The sequence below is a fragment of the Trachurus trachurus genome, assembly GCF_905171665.1.
Source record: "Trachurus trachurus genome assembly, chromosome: 4".
Lineage (NCBI taxonomy): Eukaryota > Metazoa > Chordata > Actinopteri > Carangiformes > Carangidae > Trachurus > Trachurus trachurus.
This window is the reverse complement of record NC_139898.1, coordinates 32,316,104-32,338,281: the sequence shown is the minus strand read 5'-3', so window position 1 is coordinate 32,338,281 and position 22,178 is coordinate 32,316,104. Positions and strand designations below refer to the sequence as shown.

Sequence of the window (22,178 nt, the reverse complement as noted above, 5' to 3'; positions counted from 1 at the left end):
TACTTCTATTTTTCCCTGTGTACACCGATTCATCCCCTGTCCCATTCATGCTTTAGAGAAGTGTTCTTTTCAACAATGGCGCCTTATTTTGTACATTTAATCAGTTTGTTTCTATGTTTATTCCTCTCTCCCATTTCTCTCTCCCAGAAATCTGATTTAAAAATGTGCAGTCTATGGCTCTAACTTATAAAATAATCTCTTAAATGCTTATAAATTATGACAAATTTATCATAGAACAGCACAAACATGTTTTTCTTTTGGGAAACGAAATCCTTAGAAGGGTCTGAAAAAGTCAAATAGAGCTCTGGTAGCTGTGATAAATCATTTTCCAGGATATTTGACTTTTTTTTTCAAATTTTCCATGTGTTTTCCATGACTGGAAAACACATTGAATTTACCAGGTTTTCCAGATTTTCCAGGACGTGTGGGAACCCTGAGTGTGTGTGTGTGTGTGTGTGTGTCGCCCCCTGGTGGTGTCATGTTACAGCTACAGACTGAATAAAACACTGAATACACACTCTCTCTTCTCTCTGTGACATGTTTGTGATGTCAGTGATTACAAATAAATTAATGTTGATCTGTCCAGTCTCAGGTGAACACAGGTGACCTCTGACCCTCAAGTATTAACCCTTTCGTTCACACTTTTAACATTCACCAAATTAAAGATTAGACATTTTTTCTTCTTCACTGATAAAACTGTGTAGATCCTGACACAAACTAAAAAAAAAACCTAGCTGTAGTAGTAGTAGCAGTAGTAGTAGTAATAGTAGTCTAGTTGTAGTAGTAGTGGTAGTAATAATAGCCTATAGTATAAGTAGTAATAGTAGTTTAGTTGTCTTTCTTTCTTTCTTTTCTTTTTCCTTTATTTGTTCGAGAGGGACAGTGTACATTAATGAACATTTTAAAAAGATAAAATGTAAATGCACCCAATTATAGCCAAAAGGCTCATTTCCGTTGGCAGTCCCCCTGCCGGATGGAGGATGGCAATGAGACCTATAATAAAGGTAACAAATTACATTAAGACAAATATATGCACAATATTTACAACAGCAGTGGTAGTAGTAATAGTAGTAGTAGTAGTAGTAGGCTAATAGTAGCCTAGTTGTAGCAGTGGTAGTAGTACGGTAGTTGTAGTAGTAGTGATTGTAGCCTAGTTGTATTAATGGAGATAATAACTGTTTATAAACTGTTTTTCCCAGTTTGTACAGCCGTAGACAGCACAAAACACTTCCTGCCCCCATCTGCAGTCATAATGTTCCGCGTGACGTCACCTGCAAACCACCTATTAGTAGTAGTAATAGTAGTAGTAGGGGGACTGCCAACGGAAATTAGCCTTTTGGCTATTGGGTGCATTTACATTTTATCTTTTTAAAATGTTCATTAATGTACACTCTCGAACAAATAAAGGAAAAATAAAAATAAATAGTAGTAGTAGTAGTAGCCTAGTTGTAGTAGTAGTATTAAAAGTAGTAATTGTAGTAGTATTGACATTGTTTCACTCAGAGTTGCATGTTTTTCTTCTTCAGGCGTCACTGACTCGATGGTCCATGTCACCTGTCTGTTTCTATAGTAACGCCTCCAGTGGACATGCTAATGTGGTGTGAATGCTAATGCTAAGTGGCTAACTGAGGTGACTGGAGACAGATCATTCAAACCCTCCTCCACCTTTAATCTTAAAATCTTTAACAGAAGGAAACAACATGCAGATTCACCCTCATGACGTCACTGTGATGTCACCGTGACGTCACTGTCCTCCAAAATAATAATAATAATATTAAAAAAGGTATATAAGTTTACCATCAAACACAAAACAAACACCATTTACAGGTTAGCCCCGCCCACCCACCAACCCCAGAGATAAATAGAAGCAAAATATTCATGTTTTTACACAAGATTATAGATGCAAATCAAATATAGTACATGCTGTCACCATGACGACCAGTTCCATTTGGCAAAAAAAGTCACAAACACCTGTGGTGGACAGGTGCACGCGGCTCCACCTGGGTCCAGTTCAGTCCCGTCCAAAGGAATCAGCCCACAAACCAGGAGCTGCCACTCTCCCAGTCAAACCGGTCTGCACTGGTCAAACCGGTCTGGACCAGTTTAAAGGGATAGTTCACTCAAAATTGAAATTTCACTCATTATCTCCTCCCCCTCATGTAGACTAAGGGCTGGGAGAAGTTTCAGAGTCCTCCGTGGCTTCTCTGAGTTACAGGGGGTCTCGGCGTAGCAGTGCATGTCCATATAACGGTTGCAAATGGATACCAACTGTCTTCGTAACAAAAAGACACACCAAAAAAACATCCAAATACCTCCATGCTGTTCGTATGTAATGTCCGTCTTGTATTGAAGCCACGAAATGTGAAATTGTCCCGAAAAAAATTTGATAAGTCTATCTTTCAAGCTTGTTTGTAGCGGAAGCTCCTCTTCCCAGTTCGTCCAAATTTGACGAACCAGGAAGAGGAGCTTCGAGAAGCTTCCGCTACAAAACAAGCTTGAAATATAGACTTATTTAATTTTTTTCGGGGACAATTTCGCATTTCGGGGCTTCAATACAAGACGGACATGATGAGTGAAATTTCAATTTTGAGTGAACTATCCCTTTAAGTGGCGGCTCCACAGTTCATGTGTGTTTGGAGGAGTTTGATCTTCAGGGACAAAAAACTCAGCAGACACAAACCGGGTCGGCTAAATGTCGGCTGTCACCGTCAGATAAGAAACTGCACAACGGATCCCAACAGAAGTGAAACATCACTGATCTGAGGTCAGATCCTCGGAGAAGAGCGTCCTGTCTGAACATCTGGACCGTGACCGGGCCCTGATTGGTCCGTCCGAGCCACCATACTGTAGGTTTTGTGTCTTACAGGTGAATCTGTAGTGGTGGGTGTGGTTGTGGTAGTGGTCTGGAAGCCCCCGTACATAGAGAGGTAGACGTGTGGTTCAGAGTCCGGGTCTCTGGTTCTGGACGACGACAACGACGATCCTTCTAAAAACCAAACTATGTACAGTGTAAACAGGAAGTCCTCCTGCTCACAGCTGATCAGGTGGAGGCAACGCTACGATTTACTAGAAGCTCACGAACACAACATGATAATCAGCTGGAGGCTAAAGACGGAGCTAAGCTATACGCTACGGACGACAGCAGAGTAGAAAGGTTAAAAAACAAAGCAGAAGAAGGACCTCCCTCACCTCCTCCTCCTCCTCTTCCTCCTCCTCCTCCTCCTCTTCCTCAGTGTCCATGTCTGATGCGTTAATAAAGTTTAATAAAATACAATCAATCAGCTCCGTCCTGAGGGAAAGTCTCTGAATCTGTCTGAACCAGGAGAAGAACAGGACGAGACCAAGAAGAGTCTCCGTCCGTCCGTCCGTCCCACATCAGGACCCAGGACTGACGTTGTCATGACAACAGATGAACCAAAGCCACCACATCTGGAGGTGATGGACCCACATCTGTGTGACCCCAACTGATGATGATGAGATGATGTCCCACAGAGGACCAGACCAGACCAGGACGTTCACAGACTGGAGAAAAACCAGCGATGGTTCAAGACCAGAGGAGACGAACACAGGAGAGGCTAACGAGGGTGTTAGCTAACGAGAGTGTTAGCTAACGAGGGTGTTAGCTAACGAGAGTGTTAGCTAACGAGGGTGTTAGCTAACGAGAGTGATAGCTAACGAGGACTAAATGGACGGTCTCACCTGGACTCAGGTGACCCCTCCCTCACAGGAAGCAGCTGCAGGACAAATCCACAGTGACTGTGTCCTGTGGCCGAGCCCAGCTGGGTTAGCCTCATTAGCCATGTTAGCCTCATTAGTCTGGTTAGCTTCTTTAGCCATGTTATCCTCATTAGATGTGTTATCCTGGTTAGCTTATTTAGCCTGGTTAGCCTCATTAGCCACATTATCCTGGTTAGCTCATTTAGCCGTGTTAGCCTCATTAGATGTGTTAAGGCCCCCACATACTCGGGCGTACTTGATTCCACGGACGTCCGCGTCTATGCGATGCGGAACCAAAGCGGACATCCGCCGGACCCGACCGCGCAAAGCTCAATTTTTATGACTGCGCGGACTCCGCATACGCGTACTCGGTGTCACACAATAGACTGCTCGGCGGGAAATCTTCACATCGACCTGTTTTAAATGTGACACCCATACGCTCGACTATGAAACCTCAAACGTCCGCGGACAGTGCGCACGACTCTGTGGGAGCCATTTAGACTGGTTAGCTTCTTTAGCCTGGTATTAGGCTCATTAGATGTGTTAGCCTGGTTAGCCTCATTAACATGTTAGCCTAATCATATGTGTTCACCTAGTTAGCTTCTTTAGCCATGTTAGCCTCATTAGATGTATTTGCCTAGTTAGCTTCTTTAGCCATGTTAGCCTCATTGGATGTGTTAGCTTAGTTAGCTTCTTAGCCTCATTAGCCATGTTAGCCTGGTTAGCCTCATTAGATGTGTTAGCCTGGTTAACTTCTTTAGCCACGTTAGCCCAATTAGCCGTGCTAGCCTCATCAGCTGTGTTAGCTTCTTTAGCCTGGTTAGCCTCTGTGTGTCCCACTGTGACTCCGCCCATAAAACTCTTTTGTTGTTTTTTGTTTGTAAACACGCAGATTTTTGGAAGAAACAACAGCTGAAACCAGATGTGGGACGAACTCTTCTTCCTTCTTCCAGAGAAAAAAACATGCAGTTCAACATCAACTGTCCAAACATCTGGTCTGAGGTCATGTGACCTAGGTGACCAAGGTGAGACGCTGCTGTGTGACTTTGGTCCAGTAAATGAAGCTCAGTGTGTGAGAAGACTTCGGTCTTTTCTTTCGTTTCAATCAGGTGATCGATCACTGGCAGTGGGCGGTGGTCTTACCGGCCGGCTCCGCCCCCGAGGTGAAGCCGTTGCTGAGGCTGTTTGGGCTCGGGGGCGTGGCCAAAGTGGCCAGCGCGGCCAAAGTGGGCGTGGCCTCGATCCCCCGGGAGGCGTGCTCGACCACGGAGCAGCTTTTCTGCGGCAGCCGCGGCTGGACCAACACGGCGGCGGCGGTGGTTTTGGGGACGACGGACGTCTGCCGCGGCCCGTCGGCTCTCAGCGGCGGTCTGGTGGGGGCGGGGCCTGTGGGCGTGACATCACAGCCGGGGGGTTTGGGGCTGCGTGGCGGGGAGGAGGGGCTGGGCAGCGCTCCTTGCTCTGTGGACTTTGACTCCTCCTCCGCCGCCGCTGCCACCGCCTCCTCAGGTGGCTGTTGGTCTGGGGGCGTGGCCTCTTTGTCGTCGGGGGCGGGGCCTGTGGTGTCAGGGGGCGGGTCCTGCTGCATGCTGCTCTGCCGCGATCCGGAGCCCGGGATCTCACAGCTGTCGGTGCGGCGCCGCGAACTCTCGTGCATCCGACTGGTGGCAACGACCGCCTTCATGGCCGCCTGTGGACACACACTCTTTGATTATAAAAAATAAGGGGACAGTACATATCAATGGACACTTTCATGTAGGATTATCCACCACTTTCTCTGAGAATGACGCTGGGTGTGGCCATGACACTCCATTCCACCGTTACTGTATTGTTGGTAGCATAGACTGGTTGATAGACATTGGCTGTGATGACTTTATTTATAATCATCACGTAATTTTAATGAGAACAATACGGACGAGGTTTTAGCTTTATGTCACATTTTCACGTCACTATATCACCGTTGTGACTACTCAGATGTTCATGAAGTCTATAAAACGAATTGTTGAACAAACATTTTAGATTAGCTGGGCTAACCGTTAGCTGTTAGCCTTTAGCAGTGTCAATAAACAATAACTCAATAAACGGCCCATGAAAAATTTTTTTTTCCAGCGGATATCCTAGTTACAACATGACTGAGCTAACTGGAGTAGTTTCATGTCCGACAACGGGAGGGTTTTAACAGCTGACGTCCTGATGTTAACTTAGTTTGCTGCTGCTGTTAGCTGTCAGCAGCAGCAAAGCTAACAACTACGATAACCATGACTAATTACAAAAACGTGCACACAGAAATAGTAATGTTTGTTCAATAATTCGTTTTATAGACTTAACAAACATCAGATTTAGTCAAAGCGGTTTTGGCAGCATGGAGCCCCCACTACACCGGTGGCTAACGCTAATTGGCGACTCGCTAGAATGCTACTAAAACCGACTTCGGTTGTGGTGTGACGCAATGGATCATGGGAAAATAAAGTGGTGGATAGCATCAGCTAATTTCCATCCTTTGTCCCTAGGCAGGTTGATGTTTAACATTGTAATTAATAATACAGAGATATACTAACAGTAAAAAGGTAAAAAAAAAGAAAAGCATGATAACAATAGAAGTGACAGGTACAGTACATCATAGACAGACAATGACTCATGACAGACCAAGAATGAGAATAAAGTGACCATTGAATGGTAAAGTGCTAGAGTGCTAAAGTGATTTAAGTGCTTAAGTGCTAAAGTGCTAAAGTGCTAGAGTTATACAATGCTGAATGGATATTGCACGTTGCCCAATTGCACATATTTTGCACACACAGACGTGTGTGTGCCAGTGTTATTGCACATGTTAGCATAAACAGATGTAATTATGTAAGCACTATTTCACAAAATTTGCATACATACAAATGTATGTAAGCATAAAAGGTCACACACAACACTGCAAAAACTCAAAATCTTACCAAGAAGATTTGTCTTATTTCTAGTCAAAACAAATCTAATTCTACTTAAAATAAGACTCATCACATTAAAAGCAGCTTGTTTTTAGACACGTTTTACTTCTTTCAAGCAGATTTTCACTTGAAATAAGTAGAAAAATCTGACAGTGGAGCAAGTTTTTCTTTCTTATTACAAGCACAAAAAACTTACTTTCACTGGCAGATTTTTCTACTTAACTCGAGTGAAAATTTGTTTGAAACAAGTGAAAATGATCTAAAAACAAGTTAATTTTTAGGTGATGAGTCTAATTTTAAATGGAAAGAGATTAGTTTTGACTAGAAATAAGACATTTTGACAAGAAATAAGACAAATATTCTTGGAAAGATTTTGAGTTTTTGCAGTGAACAACTAGACAAATTCACAGAAATAATACGGATACAAATATCAGATACATTAAGTACACATGACAATACAGAATGTCCCATGACTTAAGATTCAAATTCAGTGTGGGTGCAGTTTTGATTTTTCAGTAGTCACATTTTTAAATGTCAACACACTCTTTCCAGCGACACACTCGGGTGACCTCTGACCTTGAGTTTGCGTCGAGCGTTGAACTCCTGTAGTTTCCTCTGGGTTGTGTCCATGTGCGAGAAGCGAGCGGCTTTACCCAGAACCCACGGGTGCTGCAGAGCCTCACGCACACTGAGCCGCTTCTGAGGGTCCAGGACGATCAGCTTGCTGACCTGCAGACAGACCAGGACCAGGACCAAGACACTCAGCACTAGGGATGGGTATCGTTTAGGTTTTATCCAATTCTGTATTTTTGAAGCGGTGCTGGTGCTTACCGGTGCTTTATGGATAGTTCAACATTTTGGCAAACTGGCCCATTGCCATAACCCCTATAGTCATAGCAGTAGGTTCGTTACCTTTAATTGTCGGTGCAAGATATTATTAGAACGGTGGAGCAGAGCCGAGAGCTGCTCAGAGCTACGCTACGGAGGCTCATGGGATTTCTTGGTTTCTCTCATCAAACTCATCAAATACACAATCCAACAACTCCACAACGCTCTGGTGGACAAGTTGTGACCTGCACATTCACCACACTATGAGATAATAACACAACGTTACCAGACAGAGTTGTTTTAGAGGGAAATACAGAGACTGCTTGATGAAAAACTGTCCCTGAAGGCAACGCACATCAGCGCTTTTGCATGAATTTCCCTCTAAAACAACTCTGTCTGGTAACGTTGTGTTATTATCTCATAGCGTGGTGAATGTGCAGGTCACAACTTGTCCACCAGAGCGTTGTGGAGTTGTTGGATTGTGTATTTGATGAGTTTGATGAGGGAAACCAAGAAATCCCATAATGAGCCTCCGTAGCGTAGCTCTGAGCAGCTCACGGCTCTGCTCCGCCGTTCTAAAAATAACTTGCACCGACAATTAAAGGTAACGAACCTACTGCTATGACTATAGGGATTAGGGCCAACACATCAGTTACAGGTCAAAGTCTCAAACTCAAACAACCTGTGCAGGGTGGAGAAGGTCTGTGACCATGTAGATAAGCCACAACATGTACTGACATATTATGGGATGGAGCAGAGCAGTCACTCACCAGGTCCTTGGCGTTGAGGGAAACGTCGTCCCACCACGGAGACACGAACTCGTAGTCGCAGTTGAGGATCCTGCTGTACATGTACTGGTCGCCCCGCGGGTCGAAGAACGGCTCGAAGCCACACAGCCTAAATAATTAATTAGTGATCAGTTATCCAGTCCTGAAATGCTTTTTAATTACTTTTGATATGTTTTTATCAATTTTGTTTAAAAAAACACTATTTTTACACTATTTTTAAGAAAAAAAGAAAAAAAAGAAGAGTTTAGAAATTAACAGATTCCAACAGTTTTGTCAATTAACAGAAAACACAACAGGAAATGAGGGAATTATATAATTTATATCATATTTTATATATTATAGAATAAAATAATCAAATAGTGTTTATTTTACACCAGACCACAGCAACCAGACAGTACAAACTACAGACACCAACATACCAATACAGCAACACATTTATTTAATTTAATTTAATTTAATTTAATTTAATTTAACCACCCCCATCTTCCCTACTGTACACATCAAACATCTGTTGTTTAAACTTTCTTTTAAACTCACTTACTATTTCTAATGTTTTTGGCCAAACTACATAATCAACTAACATATTAACTATAATGTATTATAATAGTGATATAAATATTAATATAATATTACATTAATAATGTCTGATATTGATTAAATCAATGTACATACTGTTGTTATTTCCACTGTTAAACACCTCCGAGGTCACATGACCACGAACAGTTACAGGAGGCAGCGACCACTTCACTGACCATCAGGGGACAGATGGACATGTGTGTGTGTGTGTGTGTGTGTGTGTGTGTGTGTGTGTGTGTGTGTGTGTGTGGACAGGCGCGAGGCGTTCATGGACTCACAGGATGTAGAGGATGACTCCCACCGACCACATGTCGACCTCGGGGCCGTAGGCGTTTCCTCTCAGGATCTCTGGAGCTGAGACAGAGACAGAGCGGCTGTTAGAGCAGGTGGCCACACACACTCACTGAGAAATCCCACTGAGCAGCAGCGACCCTGAACACATCACGACTGATGCTGCTGCTGCTGCCGCCGGGCAACACACGACACGGCTACACAGGTCACTGAACACATCACTGAACACAAACACAAATACTGTAGGCTATATACTACAGATACTACACTTTATAGTACATTTACTGCTCTATGTACTACAGATACTTCAGTATATTCAGCAGCAGGTGATGTCAGTGAACGCACCACAGTAGCCTGGAGTCCCACAGACGGTCTTCATGGTCACCTGGTCGTCGATGATCTTGGACAGACCGAAGTCGGCTGTGAGAGCAGAACATCAGAAGAATCTCATTAGAGTCTGTTTGTATTCCTACAGAACATCAATAAAGTTTCACATTCAAACACACTGAGGTTTTGTCAAAGATATTCAATAAATGGAAAGATACTCCATGAGCGGCTGCTCCAATGATAGCAATGGTTTCACTTCCTGTCTCTCTAAATGGGCGTGGCCAACCGTCACCACCTCGTCTGTGAACGTGTGTGTGGATTTATACAATTTGTAGGTAGATGAAAGTGAGATGTTTATATTTTCTTATGATAACATTAAATATTTACACTACTAACAGTCATATTTAGCATGACAAAAATAATTTAAATCATTTTCACAGGAGTTCGTGGCCGTTTGTTTGACGTTGCCTAGGAGATCTGTGCCAAATCTGGCGAGAGTGTGTCGTAGAGACAGAGACAGGTCTGGAACAAAGTGGATTTTCTCCTGATGTGTCCGTCTGAAAGTCGCCATTTTGGTGTCAAACTGTTCAGAAGAGATGTGGCTTGTGGAAAAATGAGTCCAAAATTTACTTCAGTGACTGTGCGGAGAAAGACTCGACCATAATCGGTGTTCACGTTCAATTGTCCCATTGGAGTCAATACACTCCAGGCTGCCTCTGGTCTCTCTAAAGGGGCGTGGCCGAGCAGAAGCCTAGTGACATCATACAGGAAGCTATAGAGGGCCGAAGCGGAAGCAGCCCCATGGGTCCTCAATTCGAAAAAAGTCTCCATAAGAATATTTCACACACTATTTTACAATAGTTTTACAACAAACTGCTGATTTCTCGGCATGAAATGTGATGTTTTAAACAGGTAGAGGACATATTTTTTTGTCATGGCACAATTCAATCGGATCACGAAATAAAACTTGGACTCCCGTTCATTCGTATGGAGACTTTTTTTTTCGAATTGAGGACCCATGGGGCTGCTTCCGCTTCGGCGCTCTATAACTCGTCATGGAAGGTCTTGGTTTATAAACCATCTTTGGTTTTGTTACCGATCTTGAGCGGAGCGTCCAGCGACAGGTCGGCGTACAGCAGGTTCTCAGGTTTCAGGTCACGATGCACCACGCCGTTCTCATGGAGGTACTGGAACACACACACACAAACACAAACACAAACACACACATATATTAGAGGAACTCCCCCACTTTAACTCCACGGCGCCCCCCGCAGGCTGCACAACACAACATGAGGACGGAGCTGCTGGTGGTGGTGGTCGGTGGTTGGACTTGGCACAGAGACCGAGGAACAGAGGGACAGTGAAGGGACAGATGGCAGCTCCTGCAGCTCCCAGAATCCCCTGCTGCTCCCCAACACTCACTGTTCTCAGATCAGAAACTACAACCAGAGACGATTCCTCTGTCTCTTGGTTTCGTTTGTGTTAAAGCTCCTTCAAAATAAAAGGTAGATGTTTGTGTTAAAGCTCCTTCAAAATAAAAGGTAGATGTTTGTGTTAAAGCTCCTTCAAAATAAAGGTAGATGTTTGTGTTAAAACTCCTTCAAATAAAGGTAGATGTTTGTATTAAAGCTCCATACAGTATAAAGGTAGATGTTTGTATTAAAGCTCCATACAGTATAAAGGTAGATGTTTGTGTTAAAGCTCCATACAGTATAAAGGTAGATGTTTGTGTTAAAGCTCCATACGGTATAAAGGTAGATGTTTGTATTAAAGCTCCATACAGTATAAAGGTAGATGTTTGTATTAAAGCTCCATACAGTATAAAGGTAGATGTTTGTATTAAAGCTCCATACAGTATAAAGGTAGATGTTTGTATTAAAGCTCCATACAGTATAAAGGTAGATGTTTGTATTAAAGCTCCATACAGTATAAATGTAGATGTCCATGTGTAGTGTGATTATAAAGCAGCTCTAGGTTCTATATTAATACTGTGAAAGTATCAAAGCCTCAGTCCACAGAGAAATGCACACAGCCTGTATTCAGAAACTGAGCCTTAAAACCAGCCGTCAGGACTTCCTGTCACTTTGCGATGTCACAACAAAGCAGTCACCCAAAGCCCCGCCCCCTCACCACCTGGACTCAAACATCCATCCAACAGTTTGCAGGATTTGGTTTCTCTGAGTGTTTTATTCTGAAATCTGCTCTGTTTTTATTTGATCATTCAGAAAATAGTCAGCCAATCAGAAGAGAGGTTCGGGGCCTCCTCTCTTCTGATTGGCTCAGAGCCTCCTCTCTCACTTTGTTACTCTCAAAGGACGGTGACAGGTGCGGTTCAACCAGATGAACAAACTCGTCCTCATGTTGCCAAACACAGCTGTAAAATGATGTTGATGTGTTCAGGGGCAGCGGGATGTTTCTGTTTCTGTGCTGCAGATTAACACCACACATACACATAAACACGCATACACACACACACACACACACACACGCCCATCTGACACAGCAAATACAACTGTACTGTTTTCCTTACACACACACTAGAACTGACCTACATTTAACACATAGAAAAACATACGCCTGTGTGTGTGTGTGTGTGTGTGTGTATATTAATCCTCTCTGGCTTTAATCTGTTCAGCAGCAGGATGGAACCTGCTGTTACATAAGAGACGTACTGCTGTGAGCGACAACACCGCTGCCAGGGTTAACATCTACTGACACCATCGTAACTACGGTACACCTGTAGCCATAGTAACTACATCTGCAGCCATAGGAACAACATCTGCAACTATAGTAACTACACCTCCAACCAAAACTACACTTGTTGCAACCATTATAACTATGCCTGCAACCAAAGTAACACTACAGGTGCATCAAGTCCAGAACAAATAGACTGAAAAACTGTTTTTATCCCAAAGCCATCACAATACTGAACGGAAAAAGTGACTGACAACATATCATTATTTTCACATACACATACATAATAGTTATTTATTTACTTATTTATTGCTAACACCTATTTTATTTATCTTTTTATACGTTGATTAACTGAATGTCGACACTGGTTGCTGTTATTGTTATTGCTTATTGTTTGTCTGTCTTTTATGTGATGGCACTTGAAGGTTTTAGCTTTTAATTTTGTTGTACTGCTGTACAATGACAAATAAAATTTTGATTCTGATTCTGAACTACACCTGCAACCAAAATAACTACACCTGCAACTAAAACTACACCTGCAACCATAGTAACTACACCTGCAACCATAGTAACTACACCTGCAACCAAAACTACACCTGCAACCACAGTAACTACACCTGCAGCCAAAGTAACTACACTTGCAACCACAGTAACTACACCTGCAACCAAAGTAACTACACCTGCAACCAAAGTAACTACACTTGCAACCATAGTAACTACATATGCATCTAAAACTACACCTGCAACCAAAGTAACTAAACTTGCAACCATAGTAACTACACTTGCAACCACAGTAACTACACCTGCAACCAAAGTAACTACACGTGCAACCATGGTAACTACACCTACAAGCATAGTAACTGCACCTGCAACCATAGTAACTACACCTACAACCACAGTAACTACACCTACAACCAAAACTTCCTCATCTTCCTCATCGTTTCTCTCTTCTCTCGTTCAAACTACTGAACTAACTAGCTGAATGTTAGAGCTGTGTTTTCCTGACACACAGAGCAGACAGTGAACGTCTCACCGCCACAGCCTCCAGGATCTGTTTGATGACGTGGGCCGCGTCTCTCTCGCTGTAGTAGCCTCGCTCCACGATCCTGGAACGACACAACGCCACAGTGACCTCACCGCTGGAACACACCTGACAGCCAATCACAGAGCAGGACTTTCTCTGTGTGTGCATGTTTGTATATGTGTGTATGTGTGTGAATGTGTGTGTACCTGTCGAACAGCTCTCCTCCAGTCACCAGCTCCAACACCAGAGCGATGTCGGTGTCCGTCTCAAAGATCTCCTTCAGCTGGATCTGAACCACCAAGAAGAAGAACAAGAGGAAGGTGGTTAGAGCTGGTCCTGGGTCAGTGTGAGTGGAGCCAGGTAAAGACTGTTCATTAGAACATGTTCTCTTCCTTAGCTATAGAACAAATTGCCTTGTTGTTTACAACTACTTCCGGGTAGAAAACCAGCATGAGAACAATAGTGACGAACGAGAGTTTCGCTATCTAATTTTTCAAGTTACTATATCACCGTTTAGACTAATCTGATGTTTGTAAAGTTTATAAAACCAATCATTGGACAAACATTACTATTTATGTGTGCACATTTTTGTAATTAGTCATGGTTATCATAGATTAGCCGGGCTAACGGTTAGCTACCTGTTTAACTTTAATAACTCAGTGACTCAATAAACGGTCCATGAAAAAATATTTTCTCCAGCGGATATCTGAGTTACAACATGACTGAGCTAACTGGAGTAGTTTCATGTCGTGTCCCACAACCATAGGCGGCGCTATCAATAGGCTAGGGGAAGCTTAGCTTCCCCTAGATTGTCACAGAAAATAAAATAAAAATCATCACAAATAATAAAATGGAAAATTTAGATTTAGATTTAGAATTTTCGGTCGTATTTGACTGGTTACATTACGTAGGTTTAAATGTGTCAGCATGTGTCAGGCAGCGGCCGTAGAAACCACTCGCCGTCTCGTTGTATTTCAGAGGAGAGGCAGCGAGTGTGGTGCTTTGCCTCTGTACGCCGAGGGAGGCTGAGGCTACCACGTACGTTCACGTTGCTTTCGTGAATTGTAAACAAACAGTCGCCCCCTCGGTTTTAGCGTCCAGCAGTCTAGCGGCTAATTCAACAGCAGTGATGGATAACTGTACCGGAGAGGCTGAATAACTGCATGAGCTTCATTTGAGGAATAAACGGCAGCTTTTACCTGACGGACATACGCCTGAGCTACGCTAACAGCTAGCAGGTTACGTACTTTCTCTTCCCTCCCTCTCTTTCTTACACACACACACACACACACACACACAGCCCAGGTTGCCTGTCATATCTGTTGTAAACCTTGTAATAACAGCTTGTTGAGTACAGTTAACACTATTGTTGCTTCGGTTTGAGTGTGGATTCATTGTTAACGGTTTGTTGTGTAATGTGAGCGGTGGTCATCGAGTCCTGATGAGTTGGGTTTTAATAACCGCTGATGGCGTGGATTGTGATGAGAAGGTGTTGCACATAGCCTTAAGACTTATCTGTGCAAACCATTGTGCAAAACCTGTTTGTTGTGCCTTTTTGCGTGATAAGATGATTTGCCGAATTCTTCTTCCATTCCTGCAGCCTTTTGTCTCAATGTTAACGACGGCAAAATGTCGAGATATTTTATTACTTTATGAAAATAAATGTCTGTGAGTTAAAAAGATGTGGGCTACGCATTTCTGACTTGATTTGGCTTTTCGTGCATTTGGTTAAACACATATAAGTAACAGGAGAGAGAGAGAGAGACGAGGAGAGAGAGATAGGTCCACTGGGTGAGCTAGATTAACTTTTAACGGGAGAGAGAGCGGCGCACCGCGCTGTCAAAGCTCGTCTCAGCAGAAATTATGTGTGCTTTCAATATAGACACGAACGAGTCATTCAGGAATAATTTCCAACTCTATGTATGTTAGTGTTATTTTTTCCTAAGTAGTGGCCCATCCAAAATTACTGTGGCCCGTCCAAAATTGAAATCATGTCACCTGACACCTGTGTGAGCGCACATTCTCAGCGATGCAGCGGGTGCGCAACTGGATGAGGACTATGGCACAGCAGATACTGTCAACTGCCGCTTCTGTACATCGAGAGCAATAACTACGGTAAAAGGATTTAACCCTGAAGAAATAGTTGAGAAATATGACACAAACGCCCCGTGGCGTATGCTAAGAACATTGATTAATTGATTATGGGCTACTACACCAGCAAAAAACAAAAACAAAAAAAAACAAGTAGAGAATGAAAGGAATCATTCTACTGCATCTCATTTTGATGAATATAATCAAAATTTATATATCTGCCTATGGGTAAAAACTTTCTATTTTTTTTGTCCCGTAGCTTCCCCATTCCTACTGTCCTAGCGCCGCCTATGCCCACAACGGGAGGGTTTTAACAGCTGACGTCCTGGTGTTAGCTTAGCTCCCGCCGTTAGCTTAGCTCCCGCCGTTAGCTTAGCTGCTGCCGTTAGCTTAGCTACCGCCGTTAGCTGTCCCTGTCAGCTGCAGCCACTGATGCTTTCTAGACACCGTGATTCCCCCAAACTGAATAAATACAACACATAGCAACACAAAACACACACACATAAATAGTAATGTTTCTTCAATCATTTCAGATTTGTCTAAACGGTGATAGGGCGTGAAAAATATGATATATATAGCTAAACTCTCGTTCGTTACTATTGTTCTCATTCAAATTACGTGCTGGTTTTCTACCCGGAAGTAGACAACGAGGTGATTCGGTCTATAGACAAATTTGGGGGCTGTGAGAGTGAAGGAGATCAATCGCTCATGAAGAACATCTACGAACGGACAGGAACAAAGATCTTCAGTGAAGGAACCAGAGAACCAACGTGGAGCTTCATTCATGGTAAAAGCTGCTGAGAGGTTGAAGAACCTGAAGAGAAAGGTTGACCCTCAAAGACCTGACTGAGAAGGACAAAGCTGAGAACAGCAAGAAGAAGAAGAAACATCTGGTTACTGAAGTTGAGACGACGTTCCTGAGAAGAAGAGCTGAGCAGGACGGTGAGCTCTGTCCAGGAGAAAAAGAAGGTCAACCTTAAAGAGTAAAACTGACTCTGATCTGATCTGAAATGTTTAAGAATAAAAAGGTTTGTTCGAGTTTAGAAGAATCCAGATCCTCAACTCTAAGGATGCCGAACAAACCGTTTCAAAGACAGCTTTTACCCGTGGTGATTAGACTCTTTAAGTGCAATAAGGGACCACTTTCTAACTAACGGTGCAATATGCGTGTGTCCCTATTCCTGATTTATATATTTATCTTTCATTTTGTTATTTTTTTTATCAATAGGCATAGGAGTGGTTGTTTTGAAGTAGTTTTAAGTGCACTGGGGGGATGCCTCACCAATTTCGTTGTCTACAGTGACAAAGACTATTCTATTCTATTCTATTCAGACATGCGGCTTGTTTGCTTTGTTCTCATTCAAGAGGCTAAAACGATACAATTGTTGAATTTTTCTTTTGGCCTTGTTTTTTGTTCACTTGGTAACAGTCCCGATTGGTCCAAAATTGTAAACAGATGCCAACTGTTTGATCATAGGTCAGAAATTTTACTCAAAAGAGGAGGAGCAGGTTACTTGGGAATTAATTAAAAAATTAAAACCCAACCCGGTCCGAACTGCACTTGAAGCCTGGACTTGACCCGATCAAAGTCATTTGTGTATATTTTCAGCCCAAACCGCCCTACCCTAAGCCGTTGAGAACCAATGATCATCACGAGTTGACTATGGTCTCACTGTAAACAAACTCCTCCTGGGCTCGAATGGAAGCGAGCCGAGCTAAACTGAGACCACCCTCTTCTTCTTGCCGATCTCTGCCCGCTTGTTTTATTCCGCATCTGAGCATGATTGCTGTGTTCACATCTGAACCAAACAAACCAACTTTTGGCGTTAAACACTTCCTGTTTCTGAACAACTTCTCCAAACGAACCAGGTAGGTCTGAAAACACCCTCAAAAGACTCAAACCCCCTAAAGGAGAAGCTGAGGACCTTCTGGGCGGGAGAAGGACTCTGATGACCAAGAGTCTAGAAACTTCTGGAGATGGAGAAGACCAAAACGTTTGTCGATAAAACACCAGAACATCAAAGTGGAGTAGTTTGATCTTGAGGGAACTCTTCTGAAGAACCTCAGTCCTCAGTTCTTCAAGATGTTCCTCTCTCGATCCTCTAAGTATGTTCGGTTTTGTTTGTCAGTGTCGGACCTACTTCTTCTCTTCTGCCTCTGTGGACTGGACTCTGGTCTCCATGGTAACAGCAGCTGAGCATCATGGGTGTTTTTTTTAGTGGGTGGTATTTGGACGGGATGACAGACTGAACAAGATTTGTCATAAACAAGTGAAAAAATTCAGTGTTGAGAACATTGATCAGATGAAACCAGAACCTCCTGAACTCAGTGGAGTCGTAGAGCGCAACGCCACAGGAAACAGGAAAAAGGAAACAGGAAATAGTGAGTTCACGATAAGTTCATGAGGGCAGGGTTAGGGCGATACTCACAATGTTTGGGTGGGAGAGACGCAGCAGTACTCCGATCTCGGTACGAACGATCTTCTTGTCGATCTGAAACAGAACAAACAGCTCAGGTGTTTCAGCTGGTCCATGAGACAGATAAAAAAAAGAACAACACTGGTTTGAACTGTTTGTCCTCAAATTTGGGACAGGTTTGGACCTTGGAGGACGCAGCCCTCTAACTGGGAAAAAGGTAAAGAGACAGATATAGTCTGTAGACACAGTATAGGAAACTGTTGTGACCTCAGGTTTCACAGCACTGACCGTTTTCTTGAGGACTTTGACGGCGAAGGGTTTCTGGGTCTGTTTCTCTTCACAGCGATAAACGATGGACGTCGCTCCCCTGGAAGGAAACAGCACAGGTGACGACGACCTCACAACACCTGAGACATGAGCTGCTGGGATTTCTTGGGTTTCCCTCATCAAACTCATCAAATACACAATCCAACGACTCCATAATGCTCTGGTGGACAAGTTCTGACCTGCACATTCACCACGCTATGAGATAATAACAGAACGTTACCAGACAGAGTTGTTTTAGAGGGAAATTCATGCAAAACCACTGATGCACGTTGCGTTCAGGGACAGTTTTTCAGCAAACAGTCTCTGAATTTCCCTCTAAAACAACTCTGTCTCGTAACGTTGTGTTATTATCTCATAGCGTGGTGAATGTGCAGGTTGTCCACCAGAGCGTTTTGGAGTTGTTGGATTGTGTATTTGATGAGGGAAACCAAGAAATCCCATTAGCCTCCGTAGCGTAGCTCTGAGCAGCTCGCGGCTCTGCTCCGCCGTTCTAAAAATAGCTTGCACTGACAATTAAAGGTAACGAACCTACTGCTGTGACTATAGGGATTATGGCAATGGACCAATTTGCCAAAATGTTGAACTATCCCTTTAATAAATGATTAAAACACCTTTTTCTACTGTAACAAATATGGGAATGCCGATATAAAGTGTTTTTTGTTGGATTTTGCCCTTTTCCCTGCATAAGGACACCAAAAACTGTGTTGTTTTACATGAATAACAAACGTCTCTTCAATAAAACAGGAGGAAGAAAGAAAAAGAGGACGTTGGGACAGTTGAGTCAACATGAAACACACTGAGTGAGTGTGTGTGTGTGGCTGCTTTTCAGATGGATCTGTTTCTTCCATCTGTCCCAGCAGAATAACAGACCCCCTCAACACACACACACACACACACACACACACACACACACACACACACACACACACACACACACACACACACACACACACACACTCTACTAGCTGGTCTCCATGGTAACGGGTCATCTGGTAACAGGGCTGGTGGCTCATTCACGTCTGAATTCACCACTGACTTCATTTCACTGTTCCTGCTCAGCTGTTACTGTTGTTGTTGTTGTTACTGAAACAACACACACACACACACACTGCTGCACGCTGTGAGCTGCAGTTACAGATAAATAATGATTATTTAGTGATCAATACAAAACCTCATCCGTTCATATTATAACTAGTTTATTAATTAGCTTGGTTTAATTTAATAAATCGTTTTGAAGCTGTTACATAAGACAAATGGGACCAGTGGGCCGTTTCCTGCCAAATAGTGAGCCCACATGTATCTGTTCACACTCCTACCCGTTTCCTCCACCTGCCAAAACCTGAACCTGCTTGTGTTCAGTGACTAATAATCAATCAATCATCAGTTATTAACCACTAATTAACTGTATCAATGATCATTTTAATCCTCTCAGGCCTCGTTGATCTGTTGATTCTGATTGATTTGTTTTATTATTTATAACTAATTAATAACGTGATGCGTTCAGGTTCCTTTTCACAGATATAAATGACTGTAGCTCATTAGTCAGATTGAACTTGCCAAATAGTGAGCCTGGATCAATGTTATATTCTATTATATACAGCTCTGGAAAGAAACTAAGGGACCACTTTCACAAATGTTTGTCTTAGGTTTCCAATTTTTTTAAAAACTCACACAACTCATTCAACTTAATGGGACAGAGGATTATAAAAAACACTGCTGGGATCAAACATTGACATTTTCCCACCAAAATTGATTAATAAACTCTTCCCAAGTTAAAATATCTGTGTTGTGTTGTTGAGCCATGAATATGAACCTGTTTTCTTTGCATTATTATTACTCAAGGTCTGAAAAGACTTAAAACATAATTGTTATTTTGACTAGTTGTCATTTTCTGCCAATAAATTTGCTCTAAAAGACAATGTTTTTATTTCAATTTTGGGATAAATGTTGTCAGTAGTTCATAGAATAAAACAAAAATGTTAATTATACTCAAACACAAACGTAAAAAATAGTAAAAACCAGAGAAACTGATCATTTTGAAGTGGTCTCTTAATTTTTTCCAGATCTGTATTATGCCATAACAACCCAAACCCATCCCGTGTTGGGGTCCAATCCTTGTTGATCTGTTGATGCTGATGATTGATTGATTTGTTATCATTATTTAGACTGTAACTAATTAATAATGTGATGCGTTCAGGCTCCTTTTCACAGATAAAAATGACTGTAGCTCATTAGTCAGATTGAACTTGCCAAATAGTGAGCCTGGATCAATATCTATTATATTATAACTTTAAGTTTATTTAGAACTGAAATCAACCCCAACTGTGAGCACTTTTAAATCCAGGTTAAAACATTTCTCCTTTTATGTGCTTATGGCTGAGCTCTTTTTAAGAACTTTAAACTCTATCTATTTTTTTAACTGCGTGTTTTTTGTTTTTATGCTGTTTTTTTTTAAATGTTTTGTCTTTATATAAAGCACATTGAGTTGCCTTGGTATGAAATGCGCTATATAAATAAAGATGCCTTGCCTTGCCTTATTTAGGCTTTATAACGTGTAAACAACAGGAGTAATAACCTCATTATAATGATAATAACGACACACTATAATAAATATTAGCCTAAATAATGATAAATAAAATAATGTTATCATTATTTAGGCTAACTATTTAATAATGTGATGCGTTCAGGCTCCTTTTCACAGATATAAATGACTGTAGCTCATTAGTTAGAATTAACTTGCCAAATAGTGAGCCTGGATCAATATATACTGTATGTTATATTCTATTATATATTATGTCATAACTTTACGTTTATTTAGGCTTTATAACATGTAAACAACGGGTGTGATAACCTCATTATAACGCACTTATAATGATAATAACGACCCACTATAATAAATATAAGCCTAATAACGATAAATAAAATAATGTTATCATTATTTAGGCTAACTATTTAATAATGTGATGCGTTCAGGCTCCTTTTCACAGATATAAATGACTGTAGCTCATTAGTTAGAATTAACTTGCCAAATAGTGAGCCTGGATCAATATATACTGTATGTTATATTCTATTATATATTATGTCATAACTTTACGTTTATTTAGGCTTTATAACATGTAAACAACGGGAGTAATAACCTCATTATAATGCTCTTATAATGATAATAACGACACACTATGATAAATATTAGCCTGATAACGATAAATAAAATGTTATCATTATTTAGGCTGTAACTATTTAATAACGTGATGCGTTCAGGCTCCTTTTCACAGATATAAATGACTGTAGCTCATTAGTCAGATTGAACTTGCCAAATAGTGAGCCTGCTTATATTCTATATATTATTATGTCATAACTTTACGTTTATTTATGTACGTTTATAACGTGTAAACAACGGGAGTAGCCTTATAATCTCATTCTAACGCACTTATAATGATAATAACGACACACTATAATAAATATTAATAATGATAAATAGATCAATCTAACGATCTGGTTCTAGTCTGACTGGACCTCCTCCTCTCTGACTCGGTTCTTTTAAAGGTGTTGAGGTGTTGAGGTGCTGAGGGTCCAGACCTGCCCAGCTCGGAGCTCAGGGTGTAGAACTCCTCCACCGTCCCATCGCGCCTCGACCCCTCCACCCAGAACTCCACCGGCTCGGAACCGGGCCGAGACGTCGGCATGATGATGATGATGATGATGACGACGACGACACCAGAACCAGAACCGGACTCGCCCCAAAAAAACAGAACCAGAGGAAACAGGAACCGATGGATGATGATGGTGATGATGATGATGACAGCAGCAGTAGAAGCAGCAGCAGCGGTGGTACCAGGACCAGTTCAGACCGGGACAGATGCGCCCCCACCAACCCAACCAACCCCCCCTGAGGCGGATCAGAACCAGGAGGAAGATGGAGAGTAATCCAGATCAGATCCGATTTAAATCCAGCTCGGTAAAACCCAGATTAGAGGCGCGGGAGGAGAGAGGGGGGATGATTCATGATCCTGATGGGCTCTAATCCAGACCGGGAGGATGCGCCTGCCTGCCTGCCTGCTCCTCTTCTTCTTCCCGGTGCAGCATCACATCAAAAACAACCAATAACACAACATCTGTCTGTCTGTGCCCCGGTCCGGTCCAGATGTGTCGCAGCAGCAGCAGCAGCAGC

The 22,178-nt window shown here is 42.3% G+C and overlaps 1 protein-coding gene across 1 annotated transcript; it reads right to left on the bottom strand.

Annotated features, from left to right (window-relative positions):
* Positions 1-4,834: 4,834 nt before the first annotated feature.
* On the bottom strand, positions 4,835-21,739 carry LOC310984932 (calcium/calmodulin-dependent protein kinase type IV; the record flags this gene model as incomplete). Its single annotated transcript, XM_083970312.1, has 11 exons — positions 21,587-21,739; positions 17,972-18,050; positions 17,696-17,758; positions 13,382-13,464; positions 13,185-13,257; positions 10,554-10,644; positions 9,476-9,550; positions 9,118-9,193; positions 8,246-8,372; positions 7,224-7,376; positions 4,835-5,407 (listed from the first exon to the last, which is right to left on the bottom strand). Exons 1-11 carry the CDS (start codon positions 21,691-21,693, stop codon positions 4,835-4,837), a joined length of 1,500 nt encoding a protein of 499 aa, XP_083826438.1. The 5' UTR covers positions 21,694-21,739.
* Positions 21,740-22,178: the final 439 nt, after the last annotated feature.